Source organism: Olea europaea, chromosome 7 (assembly GCF_002742605.1).
Source record: "Olea europaea var. sylvestris chromosome 7, O_europaea_v1, whole genome shotgun sequence".
Classification (NCBI taxonomy): domain Eukaryota; kingdom Viridiplantae; phylum Streptophyta; class Magnoliopsida; order Lamiales; family Oleaceae; genus Olea; species Olea europaea.
Window position 1 is genome coordinate 7,578,290 of NC_036243.1, and position 19,227 is coordinate 7,597,516.

General features: G+C 36.0%; 2 protein-coding genes across 3 annotated transcripts; both read left to right on the plus strand.

The window, feature by feature from the left end:
- Window positions 1–422: 422 nt before the first annotated feature.
- On the plus strand, window positions 423–17,035 carry LOC111396860 (protein YIPF1 homolog). 2 transcript variants are annotated; one of them, XM_023023433.1, is made up of 7 exons: window positions 423–547; window positions 8,265–8,376; window positions 9,405–9,444; window positions 11,619–11,702; window positions 12,455–12,620; window positions 14,676–14,949; window positions 16,514–17,035. In XM_023023433.1, exons 2-7 carry the CDS (start codon window positions 8,323–8,325, stop codon window positions 16,703–16,705), a joined length of 810 nt encoding a protein of 269 aa, XP_022879201.1. In that variant the 5' UTR covers window positions 423–547; window positions 8,265–8,322; the 3' UTR covers window positions 16,706–17,035. The 2 variants fall into 2 exon arrangements, with proteins under 2 accessions (XP_022879201.1, XP_022879202.1); XM_023023434.1 differs by lacking the exon at window positions 11,619–11,702 and having other exon boundaries at window positions 430–547.
- On the plus strand, window positions 2,611–3,414 carry LOC111397843. Its single transcript, XM_023024815.1, has 3 exons — window positions 2,611–2,878; window positions 2,947–3,090; window positions 3,170–3,414. The coding sequence occupies exons 1-3, from the start codon at window positions 2,611–2,613 to the stop codon at window positions 3,412–3,414; spliced, it is 657 nt and encodes a 218-aa protein (XP_022880583.1).
- Window positions 17,036–19,227: the final 2,192 nt, after the last annotated feature.

Here is a 19,227-nt window from a genome sequence, read left to right on the forward strand (position 1 = left end):
AATGTGTAATTAAAAATTTGTGCATCTCATAAAATGTATGATTAACATTAGTTGTTGAATTTGATTTAAATTAAAATTTCTACCAAACATTGTTAAATATCTAGTTGACATACATCCCATGTTTGATGAGAATTAAAATAAGATTTTTAGTAAATTTGGATAAAATTTAATGAAATATGTGGTTGAAAAATTATAAATCTATGATTTTAATTCGTATAAAATAAATGGGCCTATCATACTTTGCTCTTGTTTGAGCCCCAATTTGAGGAAAAAATTTATTTTTGAATAGTGTATAGATGAGAAATGTGTGATTAAAAAATAAGTAAAAAATTTGAATTTATCGTGTAATATTATTTTATTGAAAAATTTGTAATTGAAATAATGTCAAAAAATTGTTTAAAAATAACATTTAAAAAAAAAAAGGGGGACCATAGCAACGAAGCTGTGGAGAAATGGAAATTTAGGGCTGTTCTCGAAATAGAGAATAAACCATTCGAGAAAGAACTCAAAATTTGCTGCAAATCAACAATTTGAATCAGATTTAATGATTATTGTTGACCTCTAAAAATGGCTCTTCCACGTGGCCAACTTGTAGCTACTCCACGTATTCCTCCCTACGAAATGAACAAACTGTCAGGCGCACACGGCCGGAACCAACGGTGGTGGCGGTCGTATACACTCCGACGGTCAAGTCAGATTTGGGTGGTCGGAACAGTGTCCAGGGAATACACAAATCAATCAGTCAATAAAGGGGGAGGAGAATATATAAACTTGTTATGGAGTGCTATCTATTGAGAGTTTCATTCCCTTTGCCTCTGGCCAATCTTTGGGTATTTATAGGTGGTATGAACCGTGGGATGTGGAACACGTGTATACATCTGACGGTATGAAGCGTCTGCTCATAGGCGTCAATCAGCCGCGCTTGTAGAGTGGGCGGACAGTTTGTTTCCCCCGAGTTGAATTGACATAAAGTTGATAAGTCACATCAAATAGCTTTATGGGGGACGTCACATCAATTTAAACCTTATATGCAGAGCAAATCTTAAATTGGCAGCGAATCTTCTAACGGGGGTTCAAGCCACTTGAACCGACCTCGGAGACGGGACACTTCGGCAGATCAGTGGCAGGAATCGGTGTATCACTTCGGAGAGGCTTCGGGGGGTCGGAGTGGTTCCGAGGCTCATAAAATGAGGCGTAACAGTGGTCCCCCAAATCTGAGAATGAATATTTATATTATACGTGGATTTGTTTTCCTGACCGGATCGCGGCATGGGGGTAGCTGAAACTTTGTAGAGCATTGGAAGAACGCAGAGCCGAGGCGATGAGCCGATGATACTCTCGCGTCGGGTTCGTTAAAGCGTTATAGAAATTTTTAGGGATTCATCTTCATCGAAGCGTTGTCAGGAAGAGGGAGACGGCTCAAGCTTTGCGAAGCACTAGAGGGGCGCAGCGACCAAGGCGATAGCAAACGGGGCGCTTGCATCGGGTGCGTCCAGGCTTTGTTAAGTTGGGGGACTCGTTTCTCGCCGAAGCGTTGGCGGAAAAAGAGGGTCGACACGTGGGGAGATGGCTAGAACTTTGTAAAGCAAAGGTGGGAACGCAGCGCCCGAAGTGATTAGCGACCGGGGCCTTCGCATCGGTTGCGGCTAAGCTTTGTAAAGTTGGGGGAGGAGATTATCCGATACGACCCAGAAGTCCAATGATTTGACAACTGTTGCGTGTTTCCAAGGTGACAGTTGGGTACCACGCCCATTCCCCTAGAAGGCTGCCGCGGCCAGTAATTATTATTGACGGCTGTTGGTAACCGAGGCGACGCGTTTCAATTTAGCGTGAAAGCCACAGCGACATCTTGGGCGTAGATCAAATCTGGCGTTTCATTTCAACGAGTGGGATCGAGAATACAACGGACGGTTCAGATTGATCGTATTTGAATTCAAAGGTGGAGATTGGATTTGTCTTTCCTATAAAAGGTGAACTTTGGGGGCTTATCAGAGTTTCTACCTTTACCACGAAAAAACAAAATTTTTCTCCCAAATTTTTGGCGATTCCCGACGTTCTACAGGCAAGTCCGGCGAGAGAGAGAGCGATATTTCCGACGATCTTGCACCATTTCCGGCTAGGAAACACTTTCAAAATCGTAAGTTTCAGTACCCATTTAGACTAAAAATTTCTTAACGAATGGCCTCGGAAGGGAGTTCTGGTATGGGTAGGAGTTTAGAGATTGTGAGGGTGGACGAGCCCATTGTGGCGACCTCCTCAGAAATAGCTGGGGCCATAATGGGAGGGAAAAACATGTGGAAGCGACCGGATAGCCCTCCGGATACTTCTGTGCACTGGGGGGCATCGGACTACCCATCAAAGTTGAGGGAGGCCGACCTTGATAGACTTAGGATGGAATATAGGATCCCGAATAGTGTGGACCTGATTCTCCCAGGGCCAGAAGAGAGAGCTTGTTACCCAAGGCCGGGCTGCGTGGCCATTAGCGAGGCGATCCTTAGGGCCGGACTTAGGCTGCCTATTCACCCGTTCTTTAGGTTGGTGCTTAGGTCTTACGGGCTAGCCCCGACGTAGCTCAATCCGAACTCCTGGAGCCAGATGGTGGGCTCCTGGATGTTGTGGAAAGAGGTGTCGTTAGGAGTGGAGATGCCCCTTTCCGTTTTTCAAACTCTTTACATACCCAAGGTTACTGCCGGGGGGGATAAGACCCGGGGCTGGTACTACCTGACGTCGTGGGGTTCCCACACTCCATTTGTGATCGATCTGCCGAGCTCCATCAAGGAATGGAAGAGCTCTTGGTGCTGGGCAGCGGGGCGATGGGACACAATGGAGGGGGACCCCCTGGCGCCTCTTACAGTCCCGGCGAAGTTTTCAACACTTAGTGAGTATAGTAGTTGATATCTTATTTCTCTTCGGTCGGGCTTGTTTAACAGATGTTTCTTTTCGCAGGTTCCCTCCCTCGGTGCGAGCTGTCGACAGAGGACTTCGACATTATTTGCGTTATTTATCAACTGCCTCAGAAGAAGAGGTCATATCACAGGCTCATTCGGAAAAACATACACTTCGTCACTCACGAATTAATGGCGTCCCAAGGTAATAGGACCGAAGCCCACACTCTTTTAAACTGAACTCCCAATACTTTGTATTTAATTCCTCATTCTTTTCTTTGCAGATAACTTCAACAAGAAGCTGCCAGTACGCCCTGACTTCAAAACTATTCAGAAAATGATGGCTGAAGCAAGGGCACTGAAGGCCTCCTCCTCTTCATATAAGAAGCAAATGGAGGAGCTGGTGGAGGCCAGTAAGAGACTTCAGCCTCCGACGGAGGAGGAGGTTCAGCACTCCAATACTAAATGCCGACTAAGAAGCAACTGTAGATACAGGAATGGCAAGAATATCCCTTGCAACCTCAGATGAAATTTCAAATCTTGATTTATTGATCTTCCACCAATTCAAAATGTCAAAATTTTCATCACTAGCATCTTTAATGGATTCCATTAGATATCATTGTACCTCATCTTTTCCAGGAAAATTCATTTTGGTAGTTTTCAATTTCTTATACCCAAAATCAAAATTGCAATCATCCCCTATCATCATCGTCATCATTCGAATCCTCCAACAAAGTGACTCCATCATTAGATTCATCGCCCCCACTTCCGCTTCCACTAGATCCATTGTTTGAACGATGCCATTCCTTTTGTTGGTTATACAAAGTATACAATAATTTCATGACCTTATTTTTAGTGGGTTCAATTTTAACACTGTCATACAAAATACCAATGCAATGTACAACAAATTCCAACTTATACCTAGGATCAAGCACGATTGTTACAATCAAAATCTTATTCATTTTATCAATTTTACTCCAATACTTGTCAAACTTAATTTTTATGATATTTGCTATACTACTTAGCAAATAATCTTGCTTCTCACCCATTTTCTTCAAAATTTGCTTGATTTTACAAACTTCTTGAAAGTAAATATTAGAAGTAACACTCAACAAAGCACTAAACTTCAATGTGATATCATAAAAGGTTCTTAGAAATTTGACAAATTTTCTAGCTTTCTCTCAATCATAACTTGTAGGTGGCCCCTCTTTTTCTTTTCCACCTTCATTTTCATCAAAATATTTACAATAAAACCCGTCATCTTCCTCCATTCTTTCAAAAAATTCAAAACTCAATGCACTATCCGACATTAAGAATGTTGAATTTCATCTAGTAGGAACATCTAAAATAGCAAGTTTTGAGCATGCAATCATTTCCCTTTCAATACAACAATTAAATTTTGTCAACCGGGAAGGAGGTGATCGGAAATATTTTACCGCATTGCGAATACTATCTATAGATGGATTAAACTCTTTCAACCATTCTTTAACAATCAAATTGGCTATGTGTGCTAAACAACGTACATGCAGATAAGGGCCACCTAAAATCATAGTATCATCAGGTTTCCAATTCTTCAACTTGTTTTTCACATAAACGATCGCTGCATCATCTGTGTTTGCATTGTCTAAAGTAATGATACCCACACACTCTATTCCCCAATCAAGAAAACACGTCTCAATAATCTTCCCAATTGTCTTCCCTTTATGATTTGGAACCACAGAAAAACTCAACATCCTCTTGTACAGCTTCCAACTTCTATTAATAAAGCGTGCTGTGACTACCATATAATTGATGTTTTGAATTGATGCCCAACAATCAGTTGTTAGAGAAATCCTTTGCCTATCGTTAATAAATTTAATTCTCAACGATTCCTTTGTTTCATGGTCTAGTAATCGTTCTTCGAGAAGGAACCCGAAATCTAGGGCAAAGTTGATGAACAAATTCCTTAAAACCCACACCTTCCACAAAGGAAAAAGCCAATTCATCAATAATAATCATCTTAACCAATGCTTTTCTACACATTTCTTTATTAAACACCATAGCCATAATACCACCATCATTGTTTTCTCGAGTGAGTAGTGGTTGGCTTTCATCAATTTTAGTGTTCTTATATGCATAAAAAGTTTTTAAATGCTTCCACATGCTAGAAGTTCTATTATTAGTTTCAGTCTTAAATGTTCTCCCACAGTAATTACATTTTGCTCTTTCTCCACCAAATATCTTAGTGAAATGATTCCATATTTCTGACCTCTCAGTAGGCTGCTTTTGTCTCCCACTTGAGCATCCAGAATTGTTATCACTTTAACAAGAAACTTGATTAAGTCCTACACAAACAATGTGGAACAAAATCATCATATGCTAACGAATGAACAGAGAGAAACTAGCAAAACATTCTAGAATACCCTTAAAGAGTATAAGCTAACTGCTAACTAATCATGTAAGTCAATATACAAAGCCCTTAAGTCTCATTTTCATTATTCCTAGAACTATGGGCAAATTAATAATATTTCTCTTAGTTATGAATTTCAGCTTCTTGGTGGACAACATTTCTATCGGAGTATTCAAAAACCACCAAACAATTGGCATTCCATTCACAACAAATCAGCCCATGAGAGTATACTGCAGCGGTTGGAATGCAGAAGATTGGGCAACACAAGGTGGGAGAATCAAGACCGACTGTACAAAAGCTCCATTTGTTGCCTCTTGCATGAATTTCAATATCAATGGCAATACATGTGCATTTTGGAATGGCCATCCTATAATTTCCTTCTCGGGTCTCTCAAGTGGAATTCAACAGAAAGTTAGAAATCAAATACAAATTCTTCAACTACGGGCCTAAATACAAATTCAACAAATTTCAAGCAAAATTCAACAGAAAGTACAAATTCTCTAGAGCTAAATAACTCAATAAAAACATATGACCATTTAACCCCTTCATTTCTAAATAATTGCAATGGTTTTGAAATGTCAGAAACTAGCAAACTGCCTTGTTCAAATGATCGCTACGTCACAGCTTCGATCGAAGGTCACAGCTTCAGTATATAGGTTTGGAAATGTCAGCGAGGTTGTGAGAGTTGAGACAGGCAAACAATGTTATGCTTGTAGGTGTTTAGTTTACTGTTTAGGGTTATTTAGTTGGGTTGGATCATGTTGTGCCAAAAATTAAAAAAATTAGAAATGAAGCAATAAAACGGGTTGGGCCAAAAATTAAACCAAAAAATTGAACTTAGATATTGTTAATTTGTTTGGAAAAAATTAAAATTAAAATAATTTGATTTATTCAATATAAAAAAAATTAGAAAGATTCGGTTCTTGGTCTATAATTGAGAACTGAACCGTACTCGTCGATTCTCATTTCAGATATTTAATTTGACAAGAATCGTCGAATTCAATTCGATTTGGAAGATTTGCCCAGTCCTAATCAAGATTTCCCTAAACACTAACCGCATCAATATATAAACTCGTTTCAATACTGATCGCAAGTTGAACTGCGAAATAAAGTAAAAATGCAGATATTCATGAAAACCCTAACGGGCAGAACCATAAAGCTTGAGGTCGAGTCAAGTGACACCATCGACAATGTAAAGGCCAGATTCAAGACAAAGAAGGTAATCTATGCTAAGATTTAGTCTAGTTTTATGACATCGAAATCTGGCAATAGTAACATAGGCGCACCACTTCAATATGTCTAAAAAAACAAAGATTTGATTAATTTAATTTAGTGAAAAGTATTTTTCAAAAAAAATGTTTTTAAGGAATTCCACCGACCCAGCAGCGTTCGATTTTCGCAGGCAAGCAACTTTAAGGTGGGCACTCTCTCGGATTACAACTTCCAGAAAGGTTGTTTCCATCCTTAATATGCTGCTGCGAACATGAGAATTGGCTTAATATGTTGTCTCTTGCTACATATTTTGCGGAAAAATTGTACTGAAAGTGAAAGATAATGTTGAAAATTATAATACACTTGAACTTTAGAATTTATTTGGTGCATTATACTTTCGTGAAATTTCATTTGTTATAACACAAATTCTAAGCCTAAGGGGGACCTATTCTTTTGCGGTTTCAATACAGTTTAATTTATTTATAATATTACGATGGTCTTTTCTATATAAATGTGGATTAGTTTTGTAATTCAAATTATTTTGCATCAATTTTCTATTGCAGATACTATGCTCGATTGCACCCTCGTGCTGTCAGCTGCAGGAAAAAGGAGAGTGGACACAGCAGCCAGGTAAATACTCGTTATGTGTTTTTATATTCCAGTTAATTTATTTACGAACTTGGAGCATGTTTGCTTAATCTTAAAAAATTCAATTATAAATAAATGAACAAGGTTTAAAATAAATAAGGTTTCATTAGTCAAAGGCGAAACACATTACACATTCACTCTCAAAGTAAACAGCATTTTTTCACTTACGAGTAAAGGAAAATTATCATATCAATGATGCTTATGTTTCATTTTTCAATTGAGGCCAAAGAAGAAGACCATTTATTTTTGAAATACTGTGCTTACATGCCCTCCCTTTGGCTAACGGCAAGCAATGTGCAGTTAAATTGAAAAAGGTGGTGATCAATGCTCTGCTCAAAGTCTTATGATTGTTACCCGGTTGCATTCAAGATGAGTTCCTCATTTAAGTGCAGTTGGATGTTGATACAGCCTTATACGAAGCACTTGATTTGTCTTCTATGATATCCTAACATCAAAAAATACAATCAATGTGTATGGCATCCTGTTGACCTCTAAAAATGGCTCTTCCACGTGGCCAACTTGTAGCTACTCCACGTATTCCTCCCTACGAGATGAACAAACTGTCAGGCGCACACGGCCGGAACCAACGGGGGTGGCGGCCGTATACATTCCGACGGTCAAGTCAGGTTTGGGTGGTCGGAACAGTGTCCAGGGAATACACAAATCAATCAGTCAATAAAGGGGGAGGAGAATATATAAACTTGTTATGGAGTGCTATCTATTGAGAGTTTCATTCCCTTTGCCTCTGGCCAATCTTTGGGTATTTATAGGTGGTATGAACCGTGGGATGTGGAACACGTGTATACATCTGACGGTATGAAGCGTCTGCTCATAGGCGTCAATCAGCCGCGCTTGTAGAGTGGGCGGACAGTTTGTTTCCCCCGAGTTGAATTGACATAAAGTTGATAAGTCACATCAAATAGCTTTATGGGGGACGTCACATCAATTTAAACCTTATATGCAGAGCAAATCTTAAATTGGCAGCGAATCTTCTAACGGGGGTTCAAGCCACTTGAACCGACCTCGGAGACGGGACACTTCGACAGATCAGTGGCAGGAATCGGTGTATCACTTCGGAGAGGCTTCGGGGGGTCGGAGTGGTTCCGAGGCTCATAAAATGAGGCGTAACAATTATCTAAATCAATTTCGTACACACTCTTTCACTACTTTTTTTTTTAATTGATTCCGATGGACGAGTCTTTCAGCAGTCTTCCCACCAGCTACTTGCTTGGCTCAGTACCGGTGCACTACTCTCTCCAGATTTCACAATCATTACTGTACTATAAATGATTTAATATGCTTGTCTCCATAGCCTTTTTTTTTCCTGATCATAATTATGCGCGAATTTTCCTGGGAGAGGGCTTTGTTATGAAATCTTTGATTGCATTTCCATCTAATTAATCAATTGGGAAGGTTTCGTTTTTTGTAGCGTTCTATACCGAAGCTCTGAAAATTTGGAGCTGATATAAAAAATTTGAAGTGTTACGGGTACTCATTCATGAGGACGACTATTTTCTATCTTTCATTTATTTAGTTTTTAAATTTAATGCTTGTTTTGGAAGTACAAGAAATATTTGGTGACTCGTTTTTACCTTGGAAGATGATTACTTAGTCGTACGAGCTTAGATGATTTTTTTTTTATTTTTTATTTTTTTAAGGTGGAAAACTAGGTGCGTTAAGGCTTTTAGGGATCGTAATTCAATTGATTTTGCTATTGAGGTGATTAGATTGAGTGCACAAGTGATTTCATTATGGCTGATTTGCCTGACAATGGTTAGAGCATTTTCTTTTGTTAAGTGGCGAGAGACAGTTTATCATCATAATTTATAGTTTTCTTATTGATGGATGACTATATTTTAAGTTAGTAGCAGGAATGAAGCTCTCATAGATCTAATTGTGAAATCAATTATTTCAACTTCAATGTGAATTTAGTTGTATAGTTGTGTTACATGTACATGATGGTTTATATAACTGTTTATATCCACATGATGTGGTGAGATGTAATTGGGTCATAATTTTTTGAACAAAATAATGAACAAAATTTTCACCTCTCTCTTTTCACACCTCATTTATATGTAAACTAATTCTTATTCGCATTCTCCTCCCCTCTTTTGATTTTCTCCCTTTTCTGATTGGAAGGCCTCTTTAGTTTCCCAGGGAATTATAGTGTTAAACAAATTATATGCTTGAAAACCAAATAGTTATAAACTGGAGATTTTTTAGCATATTTATTTATTCTTCTATATAATAAATTTGTTACAAATGCGCAGGCTGTTGTTAGTGAAGAAAAGACGCCCTCTAGCCAAGATGGTAAGAAATCTTATAATACTTCTTTCATATTCAGGGGGTGTTTGAGCTACATTATTTTGGTAATAATGCATTCTTGAATAGTGTATTGATGGGAAATGTGTGGTTAAAAAATAAGGAAATTTTTTTTATTTGCGTGTAATATTATTTTATTGAAGAATGTGTGGTTGAAATGATGTCAAATCACTGTTTAAGTATGCATTTTTTTGGAATAATATGGCTCAAACAGGCCCTCATTGTTCTGTGTGGGAAAATCGGATTTGGTTTAATCTGAGTTGACTTGCTTCAAATTTGATTTGATTCAATCAATCTTATCTGACTTAATCAACCAGATTTAATTTTATCTGATTTGATTAATATGCTGTTGTAAATCCCTAGTCTTAGGCTGGATAAGCTATTTACAATATACTTTCCTTATCTTGTTTGTAAATTGTGAATTCCCCTATATATAGCTTCATAATTATCAATGAGAATTTAATATTTTCTATTATCAATATGGTATTAAAGTCCATTAAGATCCAACGAACAATTCAATTTGGCTAAAACTCTTATGAGCATGTGGATTCTAAGATTAGTCAGCTCAAATGAGCCACCATATCGTGGGAAAATGTTAAGGGATAAATTCGACATTGGTTAAATACTGAAATGTAGATCAATGTATAAGGGTTTGAGTTTTTCCTCTTAATAAGGTTAACCATTTAAGATGAAATCCCAATATATAAGTTTGGGGAAGGATGATTGGCAAGGCTAAAGAGGTTGATGGACTACTATTTTACGGTAAATTTCTTTCAACATCGACAAGCTCAAGTTGTAAACAGTAGTTTTCTTTCTGCCTGCTGAAAATAAAACACTCTTATAGCATTATTAGCTTGGTAATCCTATCCTACCTTTCCGTATTTAGAAAAACTATTTCCTGCTTTGTTCAAGAACAATAATCCTTCAGAATTTCATCGTGAGTTTTGCCATTTATCTAAACATCATCGAGTTCATTTTCCTCCTCAGTCATATAAAATATCAAAATCTCTCTCTCTTTTACATAGTCATATCTGGAGGCCATCTGAATTGTTAAACACAACTTGGTCTCAATGATTTATATGCATCATTGATGATCACACAATGGTCTGCTGGATTTACCTTCTAAAAGTAGAGTCTGAGGCCTCAAAAGTTTTTAAAGATTTTTATGCCATGATTTCGCACTCAATTTCAAACACATTCAAATTCTTCATATGGATAATGGAGAAGAATATATCAATGCTATCTTGGAGATTTTTAAAAAGAATACGGCATTTTTCATCGATCTTCATGTTTTAACACTCAGCCAAACTGTTACCTAAAGAAAGAGTCAACATTTACTCAAAAGTTGCTAAGGACATCATGTTTACAAATGAAGTTCCTAGATATCTTCGGGGTGAAGCATTTTTAACGGCAGCTTATTTTATTAATCAGATGCCAACAAAGATAATAAGATTTTAAAACCTCTTGATGTTCTTTCAAAAAAATATCCTCATTCTTAACATTTCACATCACTATAACCAAAAAATATTTGGATGCGTTGCTTCTTTCCAATTCTTGCACCACATAGATCAAACTTGATCCCCATCCTTTAAAATTTGTATTTGTAGTATATTCATCAATGCAAAAAAGATACAAATGTTTTGATCCTGTTTCCAAAAAATTCTGTGACTACCAATTTCACATTTTTTGAAGGTCAGTCTTATTTTACCAAGTTTTCTTGAACAACTTATTGAGTCATGAACAATCTAAGCAGCTTGATTTCGTCAGGAACAATGTTGTGGTGCCATCGGAAGAAATGGTGGCAGGGGAAGAATCTACTCGAAAAAAATCAACCTGGGCTTCTGAGCTTTGTGTCTATTCTAGGAGGATGGTACTGAAAATCAACATCCTATTGATTGCCAAGAGTCTAATTTAAATCACACCTCCAACAATCTCAGAATCTAGCAATATGGAGACCTTTGATGACTTAGATGTTCCCAGTGCTATTAGAAATGGAACTAGCTCTCAAAATCTTTCCTTATCCTGTAAATTTTGTGTCCCCATATGTATAGTTCTGTAAAGTTCTTCGAATTATCAATGAGAATTGAATATTTTCTCTTACAATTCCACATTCTGTTGCCTAAAACAATGCACCTTTCAATGGAATGTTGGATTCTGTGCAGTTCCTGGTGCAAATTTGCAAATATTTCCTCCCAATAATAGTGCAAGCAGGGGCACAGGATACCAAACTCTTGGTGGTACCAGTGGTATGTAGTATCATCCATATTTTTTAATGACAGATCCTAGTAAGGAACATGGAGAACTTGATAACAGCATCTAGTACTTCTGTCACTTGTTTAATAGATAAATTGTCTGTTTGGTTTGGCTACTAATTGAACGCTAGTTTGTTTTTAAAGTTCATTTGTGAATTCATGATTCGGACATGTTCTAGAACAAAATGAGTCTTCCAGCAATTTTGGTGTCTTGTATTGGAATACCAATGGGTATTGCCTATATCCTTCAAACATGCATTGTCTAACGGAGGAAAGTAACAACATTATTGGATTATGACTCATGGTTTTTTGCCCCTATTAAAATATAATACTTAGTTAGATATGAAACCGTATGGAAATCCCTTGAAATAGCCCAGGGGGAAGGGCTACAGATCTCCCTTTTCAATTTCCAAATCGTAATCTGAGCATAGTGCCATTTGGCCTTTGAGAAAACACATAATCTTTCTGCTTTTGGTGCTTTTACAAGCAAAGCACGTTAGGGTTGCTCGTAATTTTATTGTGAAACTAAAGATAAATAGATCAAATTTTACATTTGAAACGGATTTGTCATGATTCCTTGACATTTATAATGTCCATGCATCATTTCTTCTGCTTTCTCACAAATTTTGAAACGGATTTGTCATCCAAACCTTTTTATGCGTATTAAAATACCCTGATGATTCCAACAATGAAGCAAATACTCTTGCTCAAACAGCTAATTACACTCTACCTGATAATTCCTGCAGATGGAGATGAACAACAGTTGACAAACAACTGGAAAGGAGTTTTTAGCATCTCTTCTTACACGCAATATTTTAATGTAGATACCGATGTTGTGCTGAACAGATTGATCAGTTCTTTGTATCCTATAAGTGGAGATTTTTTCAGCAAGATTGATGCCAATCCAGACCTGTAAGTTACATTTTTTGGAGATGGATTTTATTTTGACATTGCTGGAATTGTCAATTTCGTTTCGTTTCTTCATTTGAAACCACTTTTTGAAAAAGGCATCTTTTTAACTGAGTATACGATGTAGTATCTTCATGTAAAATCCCTGGCACGACTTCTCCTCTCCTGCATACTCTCCAGCTCTCTATATCCATGTGTTTTGGCTTCGAGATAAATTTTTCCTCAACGTAGGTGTTCACTTATGTTATGAAGATTTGGATGTGAAATACAGGAATTTGAACTAGGTAACTGAATGTTATTTGATAGGGAATCAGGAAAACTTGAACTAGTTGATTTCTGACAATTTTTCTCCAGAAGACTAAGTTGAAATGAAAGTGTGCATGGTTTACATACATACCATTTGATGATGCAAAACTGATGAGCTGTGAGCATTTCTTCTCTAATTAATTCTTTTTCACCAATATTGTTCAAAGTGAGATGCTGAAACGATGAATTCAAAGGATGAATTCAATCTCAATATTAACAGTCTATTGCAAATATTTTGGCTGCTGTTGACATTTGACAAATTGATGCATAATATAGAAGAATGCTGTGATAAGTTCCACGAAATGCTCAATTCCTTGTCTTCTAATTTAGGAACTTTCTTTTATCTTCTGACTCAGACTTCGTAAATATCTGCAATTACTGCATTACAGCTACAGATGCCTTAACACAAGTTGATTTTATCATTTGTTCATCTCCGCCACATATTCATATTGGTTGTCTACAGTAGTTAGTAGCAGCAAATTGTCTAGTCAGACCACTTTCCAAATTTTTTACATTTTAAACTGGGGATATTCTGCTCTTAAATGAACTTTTTCATCTCAAGTTCTCGAAATTTTACCTATTAATTTTTTCAGCTCAAATGCACTCCAAGCAAGTTATAAATGCACTGCAAATGGGAGTATAGTGTACTGTTTCTTACTTGTGGTAATATAATTAATGTTGATACGGTCTAACAGTTGTGGTCATGTTTCCATGGGCCATTTCTAGTTTCCAACTCTGTAGTACTTCTATTAGTGTTGACAACTTCCATCCTACTGAAGATATTTTGAAAATATTAGCTGCCAATAGCGACTGCTCAAGATGAAAATTTGGTTTTTTCACTTTCCAGAATTATTTGATGAATCCTATGATCTTTCTCATGTTCCCAAGTGATTATAAATTTTAAAATGGCATCTATCTATGATTAATGAAGTACATTTCCATGAGTAAAGAAGTGATTAGGCCTTGTGGGTTAAGGATGAAATAATAATTGATGACAAAATGTCATCTTTTCCAATTTGGTAGGTAGATTAAAATGATTGAAATCGCTGCTGGGGAATTCATGTAAAAGGAAATGAGAATCTCTATGAAAAAAGTGCTTTCTTAACTGAACGTGAAAATCTTTTTCCATCAGACGGCTGTTCACCGTAACTTTACTCTCGACTTAAAGATATGTACTCTCCAGCCTTCTTTCTATTGCTGTGCTAACCAGAGTATCTTACCTTTCAATGGTGTTTTGTGTAAGGATGGACACTTAAGACTTAAAGAAATAGAAGATTTACAATGCGAGGGAGAGGGAAAAGGTGTATAAATATTATTTTCATCTCAAATTTGGGCTGGCTGGAGGTTTTCTAAGTCCACATCCTCATAATATGTTATTCTTTCTCCCCCCTCCTCCCCTGTAATATAGTTTGCTATTTTCTCCAGGCTATTGACAACCAGAATTATACTTAAAAATCTATACAGCAAAGGACTATCTGACTATACAAGATTACTAGGCGGAAATTTTAAAGCAAACAACTAAATTATGAAACTGAAACATCTTCCGGAAGCTTTAGAAAAGAGTAGAGGAAAAAGAGACTATAATCTCTAATCCGTTGGTTATGAATTGCACAGATAGCATCTATACCATTCTAGTTTTCATTCTGGTTCTCCTGTTATATATTTTCAATGTCCATTTTCCACTTTATGACTTCATCTTTTGGCATTGCTGCTCTTTCCCTGACTTTTCTTTTTCTTTCCCCCATCTTTTAGCTATGGACTTGTCTGGATCTCCACTACATTGGTATTTGCAATTGCTTCCCTTGGAAATTGTGCTACCTACCTAATGCATAGAAGAAGTGATCACAGTACCTCATGGACCTTCGACGTCAGTTATTTAAACGTGGCAGCTTGCTCCATATACGGTTATGTGTTGATAGTACCACTGGCATATTACTTTTTGCTTCAGTACCTGGGATCAAATGCAAGCCTCATACGCTTTTGGTGCTTGTGGGGATATTCCCTTTTCATTTTCATTCTAAGCTCTGTAAGTATATGTGCCTGCTCTGTCTATGTTTTTTCCGATAAATTAATCGTGGGGCATTCAATTCAAGAATTATGTCCAGCTTTAGCAAACCGAAAAGCTACCAAACTATATGTTTTTATTTTTCAAATGATTTTACATAATACAAGTTCTACCAGTGACACAACATTTTTTTGGAAGGTATTTCTTTAAGCTTCCGTTGCTAGGAACTCATGGGCTTCTGAAGGTAGTTTCTCTCATAAGATTGGTCGTCCTATCACCATAAGTTCCCTGGAGCTAATTTGAAGGAGAATAAGCTTACTGGTTTTTAACATATGCTATATATTGCTGTGTCTATTCATTCTGATCAATGCAATTTGCATATATGAACATGGTTGTATGTGGATGTTTCACAAACTATTGTAAAGAAAAATGAAAATGTAGACTACGTAGTTAGAGATTTTTTTATTTGATTTTTACGGGATATATACAAGCTGAAGTCTCTTGGTATGTGTTATTGTCTGATTATATAGTTCTAGTTGGTGATACTGGGATTGAATAAATCGTATGATTATATAGTTTTAGTTGTTTATACTGGGATTGAATAAATCTTATGCCACATCTTTAATGGAACAATTTGAAATTGAGAGGTACATAATAAATGTAATACCAATTTAGTTGGATTGATACGAATCTTATTGGAGGATGATGTTATCTCAACAAGTGATTGTTTTCATATATCTAAGTTAAATTATCACAAAGATTGATCACCTGTAGAGGATGTAATGCACAGAATTATTATGAATTGGACAAAATGGAGAAATGCTATAGGTACTTATGCCAATAAGATGTACCTATCAAGTTAACAGGCAAGTTCTATTAGACCAGTTATATTATGATACTGAATGTTTGGTCGTGAAACAGCAGAATGTCCATATGGTGAAAATTGCATAGACCTATACAAGTATCCACAAGACTAACAAGAGTAGAATGATCTTAGTAGTATATTGTTAGAAGAGGGAGGCAGAGAACAGATTGAGATGCTATAAGGTGGTTGTAAAAGATTTGATTTCAATAGGCCTTTCATCGAGTTGGGCTGGATCAACCACTGGTGAAACACAATTCACATAACTCACCCAAGTTTAGAGCTTGCTTCTGAAGAGAGATTTTGAAAATCATTTTTAAACTTTTCCCTACTTTTTAACCATACACTATCCAAAAAATTCATTTTTCATTTGAAAAGTTTCTCCCAAATAAGCTCATATTAGAAGTTAGACTTGGCTTCTTTAACCTTACCCAAAAAGTATAATTGTTTAACTAGATTTTTCAGTATTTGATCTAGGTTATCTTAAATCATTGGTGCTAAGTATTTTTTCTTGATGCACAAGATTTTTTGTTCCTGAATTTGAGGTTCCTTGCTTTATGTTTGACATTCATGTGAACTAATTGCTATGTGTGACTTTGACCGATGAATATAATGATGAATTTGCTAAGTTTTTTATTTGGTTATGTTTTTCTGTTGTCTCCTCCTGACTGTAATTTAAATTAATAATGCAGTGATCTGACTTGTTTCCTTGAATATGTTCAGTTCCTGTTGGTTATTCCATTTGAGTTTCTGCGATGGACTATCATATTACTTGTTGGCGGTGCATCAGCCAGCTTTGTTGCTTTGAACCTCAGATCTTATATAAACGAAAGTGAAATTACAATTGTGGTTATTTCTGCATTTATCCTGCAAATGGGTCTGGCAATCTTCATCAAGATGTGGTTTTTCGCATAAAGCTTGATTTTGGTTTGGTGCTTCTTGGGTGACAATTTTATCATTTGGGGTGAAGAGTTTGTGAAATGGAGTTGAAGCCTATTGTTGGTTAACGGCAATTTAGCGGTAGTGGTTTTGTTGTGTATGAAAGTTGAGGAATTTGAACATGGGTTTAGTCTTTTTGAGTCACGTAGATAAACAATATTTTTAGAATATTTGTTTTTGTTTAGATTCTAATTTTTGTAAATATACAAATATTGCCTCGAAGACATTTTTGTTTGTTTCTTCTACCGAGTGTTGTCGAAACTGTTGCACTTTGTTTTGGCTACTGCTATCCATTCAGCTTTATTTATAGGGTCTGTCTGTCGACATCTTCTATGCCTTTGGTTAGGTATGTATTTGGTGGAGGCTAGAGTCAATTACAGCTGTGAGATTTGGAAAACTCAAGTTCATTTTTACTTCTATTGTTAAAGTGAATAATAAAAAGGCTAGATATGTTTTTCGAAATTTAAGTAGTTTTTATTAGTTGACTAATGACTAGGCCATGTTAGGGGTCGGGAAGAAGTGTAATTTGGATATTATCTTGTTGGTTAACAGCAATTATTGGATAATAATAATATATTTAGTGCTTTCTTTTCTATCGAGGCTTTAAAGTAGCACCTTGTATTAATGGAGAATTGATCTAAGAATAATGTCAATTTCATTCTAAGTATTTCTTGGAGAAAACAAACTTGATTTTGATTATTTCTTATTTAAATATATTTAGAGTTGAATATGACTGATGAGGTCACCCAAGTAATTTGAGTACATAAAATTGATACAATAAGATATTATTATGCCTCATCTATGAGACACTAATCGATGTCCATGTGGTAGTCAGTTAACAAGCCATTTTTAGGCTGCATTTTACATTACTGACATATCTAGCCCAGTCGAGGTAATTAAATGGAGATGGCTGAAGTGACAACTTCATTTCAATCGAAGCGTCACATTGAGCCCAACCATTTATGGTCAAGGTGAGGTGTTACGGTTTCTACAATTTATTTTCGAATGAATTAGCCTTTGAACCCACAAAGCATCTTCTTAGCTTTGCCTCTTTTAAGAGATCTTTTGTACAAGATCTTCTGAATGATTGATTGATTTAACAACTACACAGTAGTGCCTCTCAGTTTACTTTTCAGATGTCAGACATAAACTATAGGATGATCATTTTTCAAAGTCATTAAATGCTCTTTGAACCTAAATTGCTTATGTGACACCTATGGAATGACGCATTGCTATTAGAATGATGTCACATATCTTTCGTCAAACGATAACTACTTAACATATTTTATTATAAAAACTCGTACTTAATATCATTTGAACATAAATTTTTTACATTCTCGATATTTATCTTGCCCATTTTTGTTTCCTCTCTACAACTAGATGTCTGGACACGTAATTATGGTTTAATTTTCACCTCTACAGTTGATTGAATTGATCGTCAAAGTGTTTGTTGTTGCCCCCCTCACCACTGAAGAATGCTACATGCTTCCAACGGTTTATTTAAGTGTGCAAGAGCTTTACGCGTAGACATAAAGATTTATGCTATATTTGTTACGCTTATTCTATAACGTAATTTATATCGCAAGTGTACGATGTTGAGTTTTGTAATATAAGATCAAATACGGATGTCGAACCCACATGCATCAATTTTATACTAAGTACTATAATTGAATAGTTCTTATTTTATCTAAAAATTCGAATTATAAGATCAATAGTTCTAAACTAATCCAATGATGAATTTGGTAACGAATTCAACAAATAAATGCAAGTTAATAGAATAATCAAGATGAGAAAGTCCGAGGTTGTGATTTCACCTAACTATCAAACATGATTTCCAATTATATTATTATTTCTAATCAATTTTCCAAAGTTTATAAGCAATAACCCTAATATAATTTTACCCACTCTCTCGAGTGCCGAGTAAAAACTGTTCCTATATTTTTAATTCTAATATATCTATTTCGAATTAAAATCTAGAAATTATCACGTTCGTGGTTCTTAAGTGGAACATTCTTCAAAGGAATTATGTTTTCTCTCGAGACCTATAATTTTCTAGGTTGTGTTATTGTTGTGATATCGCCTAAATTCCCATATTCGAGTGCTGAAATTGACTAAATCATTCAATTAGTTGCTAGTTAATTGGAAGCATTAAAGCAATAACACAAATAAATATAATTGGAAAATCTCATAGATATAACTAAAATAAATCAAACCATATTTTCAAATTTTGATTATGTCAAACCCTAGATGAAAAGTTTAGTTCATAGTAAAAGAAAGTATACAAATCATGATTAATAACATAAAGGGAAAGAAAATTAAGAACTTTTTTGAAGCTTGAAAGGGAAAGAAGATTAAGAACTTTTTTGAACCTTCACCTCTACATAAATTGGGAATTGATATTCTTTTTGATCTCTCGATTGATTTTCTCCTTCTTGCTCGATTGAATAGTCCTTTAAAAGTGGAATTTAGGTTGGTATTTATGCCTTCTCGAAGTCCTT

Excerpts from the sequence above, each read along its gene's own strand:
- LOC111397843 (XM_023024815.1), top strand. The coding sequence starts at position 2,611 with ATGTTGTGGAAAGAGGTGTCGTTAGGAGTGGAGATGCCCCTTTCCGTT. Across the intron at positions 2,879-2,946 it reads GGCGAAGTTTTCAACACTTA|GTTCCCTCCCTCGGTGCGAG; the intron begins GTGAGTATAGTA and ends TTCTTTTCGCAG. Across the intron at positions 3,091-3,169 it reads CGAATTAATGGCGTCCCAAG|ATAACTTCAACAAGAAGCTG; the intron begins GTAATAGGACCG and ends TTTTCTTTGCAG.
- LOC111396860 (XM_023023433.1), top strand. The coding sequence starts at position 8,323 with ATGGACGAGTCTTTCAGCAGTCTTCCCACCAGCTACTTGCTTGGCTCA. Across the intron at positions 8,377-9,404 it reads ACTTGCTTGGCTCAGTACCG|GCTGTTGTTAGTGAAGAAAA; the intron begins GTGCACTACTCT and ends ACAAATGCGCAG. Across the intron at positions 11,703-12,454 it reads AACTCTTGGTGGTACCAGTG|ATGGAGATGAACAACAGTTG; the intron begins GTATGTAGTATC and ends TAATTCCTGCAG.